Below are 4,686 nucleotides of genomic sequence, written 5' to 3'. Positions count from 1 at the left end.
AGACGATGGTTCCTCGAGGTGGATTTATTCGACATCGAAATTATTTTCATCGAATAGGCGAATGAATGCCCATTGAATCCGAGACAATGGAGGGAGGGGGGGGGCGGTTAATAAACCCACTGTTAACGTAACCGACAATATATAATCGCATTACCGCGGTAACATAGCGGCCGCGTTCTGCACGGAGAAACAGCTATTTAGCCGAATCGAGATACACTCCGCAACAAAAGGTAGTATAGGTTGTTGATCAAATTTTGGAAAATAGTTTTTACTCGTCTTAGAAAAGCTAAATTTTGTTTTAGTAATATCACTATACTTGATCACTATCATTTCCCTACTTAACATTTTAATAACGATTTTATTGATGAAACATTATAATTATAATTCGAGTCGATTTGATTCGAATTTGAAATGATTATTCTGCGACCAAATAACGAAGATACATTAAAATATCCCACGACTGATATTATCGCACTTAAAATTGAAAATCAACAAATTTCCCTAAAACGAATATCAGGAAATTAAGGAGAGGAAAGATGAAGGCGTTATCGAAGTCTGGCAAGATTACAACTTGCGAATGGGAAGAACGCGATGAAGCGATTGCAATTCGGATAAAAGAACGCGGTTCTCCCTTAGGTATTAAAGATAAGAAGAATTATTATAAGATTATTGCGAAGCAAATGGAAAATTAAACGCTGTCGTCGAAAGTCTCCGTTTCGTTCTGCTCCTAACCTCGAATTTCGTTTTTATTAGAGCAGAGAACGCCGGAAGAATATTCGGTAAAATAGAAGCGCCGCGGCGCGTGCGCGTAATTGGCGAAATTGTGATGTGTGATATTCACCTCGTAAATAAAGGCGGAACAGTCTCCTGAAAACCTGTGGTAAGTTGCAAGTCGTTTGTCCTTGTTTCGTTGCCGCCTCAGCAGTACTTTCGTATGAAAACCGAGTAACAATCAAATTTCATCGAATTATCGCTGTAAGATGGGGAAAATCGTTCTGAGCGAAAGGGTTGGGTTCGTGGACCTGCAGAAATGTTCTCTACGATTTGGTTTTAATTTATTATGTATGGTTGCAAAGTAGACCCTTTCAGCTTTAATTTGAGCTATATTGCGTTGAGAAAGATTGACGGGAACACAACCTACAATTTTATCGAATTATCGCTATAGGATGGGGCATTTCATCTCGTGGGGGATGGTTAGGGTTCCAAGACTTGTAGAATCGATTTTTAATTTATTATACCTCGTTACAAAGTATACACTTTGCGCTTTAATTTAAGCTATATTGCGTCGAAAAATATTCACTGGAACATAACCTAAAATCTTCTCGAATTATCCCTGTATTCGCTTGTGAATTTAGCGTAACCATCGTTACCGAATCCATTAATTAATTTAATCGCTACATCCCTGCGAGCATTAAATAATTAATATTGTCAGCATACAATTATTATTAGCTCGTAAAAACAGAAATTCTTGTCGATGATCATATTTTAATTGCGACTTCTGTTACTATAATTACGGCATGGGTGAACTATTACAGCACCAATGCCTTTGTTTAATTATTCTTCCAGCAAGAGGAACGAGAAACTATAGGTATAATTTTCAAACTACATCCAAAGTTATGATCACTGTCGAGACATTAAAGATTGATCTTACAATGAAGGAACGAGCTTTCTACGAGCAATAAAAAGACCCACTCCCTTTTACGGGCTACGTAATGTTAATCCGTTGGTTTCAATAGCCTTTCCGTGATAATTATCTGCGCGATATATCTGCGAATAGCTGTGCTCAACTCGGACAACTTTCCTAATAAACTCGGCTTCCTAATTCAGTCGTTTCGCTGAAAATACTGAAATTCGTTCCTTTGATAAGTGCGCGAAATTATCCAGGAATTTTTAATAATTCAACTTCGACGATATCTATGGGATTGACCAAAATTTTCATGACAATTATTACAAACAAATTATTAATCTAACGGCGTACCATAATAATTAATGGCTGCCGTAAATAAATTGACGATTTATTTTGTATTATGTTAATAAGTAAATATAATAAAACAAAATAAGTCTTGAATTTTCCAGAAGTCTTTTTCCAAATGTTTTTAATCCTCCATATCATTTTTAATCCTCTATATCATTTTTAATTTCTCCGAACTTTTTCAATTCTATCGAACCCTGTATAAATAACCCTGCGACTGCAAAAAGTATAATAGCTTAAAGAAAATTAAATATAAAGGATCGCAATTTGCGGTGAAAACGCAGCTTCAGTTACAGAGGCAGAAAATGAAATGGTATCAGTTAACAAACTCGATTCTGACCCCGATATTCCTTCGAGCCAGGAAAATCCGGCACCGTGCACGGCGCGGTTCAACTCTCGGTTGAAATTCATTCAATTCTAGACCCGGAGAGTATTTTGGCAAGAAACGCTGTGGCTGAAAACAGGCAAAATTCGCGCGGATAAGAAACGTCGCCGCTGTGTTACAAGCCGCGGCCGCCGTCGTCGGAGCAGTAAACAAACTTATCTGAGCAAAATGTACACGTCTGCAAAGTGCGGCGGGCGCTTCCTTTTAACGCGGCACCATGTTTTTCCACGCGTTAATCTGTGCTTCTCCTTCACGCTTCACACGGATGAAGAACTAGATTATTTCCCCGGGGAATAACATTAATGCCGTGTCTGCCGCGGCAACGCGGAAGAATGCCGCGTATTTTCACTTCCGTGATGTCGTCGCTTAAAGTTCTAATCAGTGATACGTTAACACATATTTGCTCAGGTAACGAGTATTCGTCATTTGTAAAACAATAACCAATATTTGAATATCGAAAATTCGACGTTTATATAATTGATTTGTCTTTTAATTCTAAGTAAATTAAATTTTCACCAAACAGAGATAATTTTAATCAAAAATATTTATTATATTAACTAGAGTATAATTGTAATTATTACTGAAAAATATATGATTTTTAACAAGTTACGTAGTCTTTATATAGACCATATCACTTCCAAAGATAGTATGGAGAAATACTAGCATTTTGTTAATTAAGAAATTATTTTTGTTAATGAAAAATTACAAGACGAATATGTGTTAATTGTTCAACAATGTTATGGCATTGAATATTGTTGAATAGCGGTGGAAAAAATTGCCGGATGAATATGTGTTAATAGGGTTACAAATTGCACTTTTGAGTCTATAAAATCTGTTGTCACGATATTTTTGTATTTAATTAACAAAACACCGCGTCTTCTTTTCGAACCGAGTTATACACGAAGTAGAACGCGGAAATCTGACATTGTCTTCTTACAAGCTAATACTTAACCCTTTGCACTCCGCTGTCCCCTCTCAGGGGACATCGAAATTCTAGCATACCACTCAGCTGTCCCCTCTCAGGGGACATTCAAGTTTATTAGTGATTACGGGGAATTGAGTTATTTCAGCGCAACTTTTTGAGACACGCATGTTTGTCTGAAGTTTCCTTTTGAAATGGCACAAGAAATCAAATTAAAATATTGTAAAATTACTAAGTATAAACAAAAACTGTAAGCGGGTTTTGTGTCTGACGAGATCGTGAGAGGCGTGCTCACGACGGTCCGAGCACTTGTCAACACCACTTGAAAAGAGCGATAAGGAGAGTTTGTAGAAAAAAGGTCGGCATGCGAATATAGCACGCACTGTATAGTGAGAGTTATAAATAAATATATATATAAATATATATTATAAATAAACAAGTCTAAATCTGGAGGAAAAGATTTTCAAAGCTGAGCTCAGTCTGAAACTTCGAGCAGTACACATAAGAACTAAAGAGTGAGAAAATCGGAGAAGTGATTCTTTGCTTAGTGGATAAACAAACAAAACAAACAAATAATGAAACGCCAATGACACACCACAAGTTTGTCAAAACACTAATTGACCAATTGTGGGGCGATTTTCGCGTATCCAGAACGCGTCCATCCACATCTTCTGCGGACAATAGATTAGACAACAAATAATATAATATTGTTTATGTATAATATTGTTAATATTGTTAATAATATTGTTCTAACAGGAAAACATCTGGTGGCAGGCGTCAAATAAATTATTATTGTCAAACATGCACTAATGAGCCTACAATGCATATTGGGGAGTGTTTCAAAATTTATCATACTGTACAAAATTATAAACAATAATATATTGATTTTTTTGCAAATTTACATTCCTCGATCTCAACCAATTCATATAAGACCAATATCATTATAATACGTTACTTAGTTCCAAAATTATAATAAATAATACGGGGGTTTGTAAATGTTTGTTTCTGCCGTAAAGTGCCGCTGAGTAGCTGGTAGCCAATGTCCAAAATCGTTCGGAGTGCAAAGGGTTAAAATTGGCTCAATGCTTGTCCATGAAGCATTTCACGTAAGAGTACGCCATCTTGCATTCGTCGGCAATAGATTTTACTGCAACAAACGAGGAATCATTGTACAATTTATATTTTCATTATCGAATCTTTTGTTCGTCGACTCACCTTTCTCCACGCACTCTGCCGAGGCTTTTTGCAGGACAGGTATATTCTCTGGCGTCTTCGAATGCGCGGTCTTGATGAAATCATCCAGCGCCTGCAGATTCAGCTTCGAGTCTTTCAACTAAAATTTACAAAAAGGAAATTCGTCAGAATAAAATCCATGAAATAAGGAAATTTTTTAATTGATTTTTATCT

At 36.4% G+C, this 4,686-nt stretch overlaps 1 protein-coding gene across 1 annotated transcript in view; it reads right to left on the bottom strand.

The window, feature by feature from the left end:
• Window positions 1–3,188: 3,188 nt before the first annotated feature.
• The window catches only part of LOC144478183 (uncharacterized), a 1,998-nt gene continuing 500 nt past the window's right edge, over window positions 3,189–4,686 (bottom strand). The window contains exons 2-4 of the mRNA XM_078195921.1: window positions 4,495–4,612; window positions 4,352–4,426; window positions 3,189–3,308 (exon numbers count right to left, since the gene is read on the bottom strand). Of these exons, the coding sequence (XP_078052047.1) occupies window positions 4,359–4,426; window positions 4,495–4,612 (186 nt within the window). The 3' untranslated portion in view covers window positions 3,189–3,308; window positions 4,352–4,358. The remainder of the gene's footprint in view (window positions 3,309–4,351; window positions 4,427–4,494; window positions 4,613–4,686) is intronic.

Source organism: Augochlora pura, unplaced genomic scaffold (assembly GCF_028453695.1).
Source record: "Augochlora pura isolate Apur16 unplaced genomic scaffold, APUR_v2.2.1 APUR_unplaced_8981, whole genome shotgun sequence".
In the NCBI taxonomy this organism is placed as follows: Eukaryota; Metazoa; Arthropoda; class Insecta; order Hymenoptera; family Halictidae; genus Augochlora; species Augochlora pura.
This window is presented reverse-complemented; position numbering and strand designations above follow the sequence as displayed.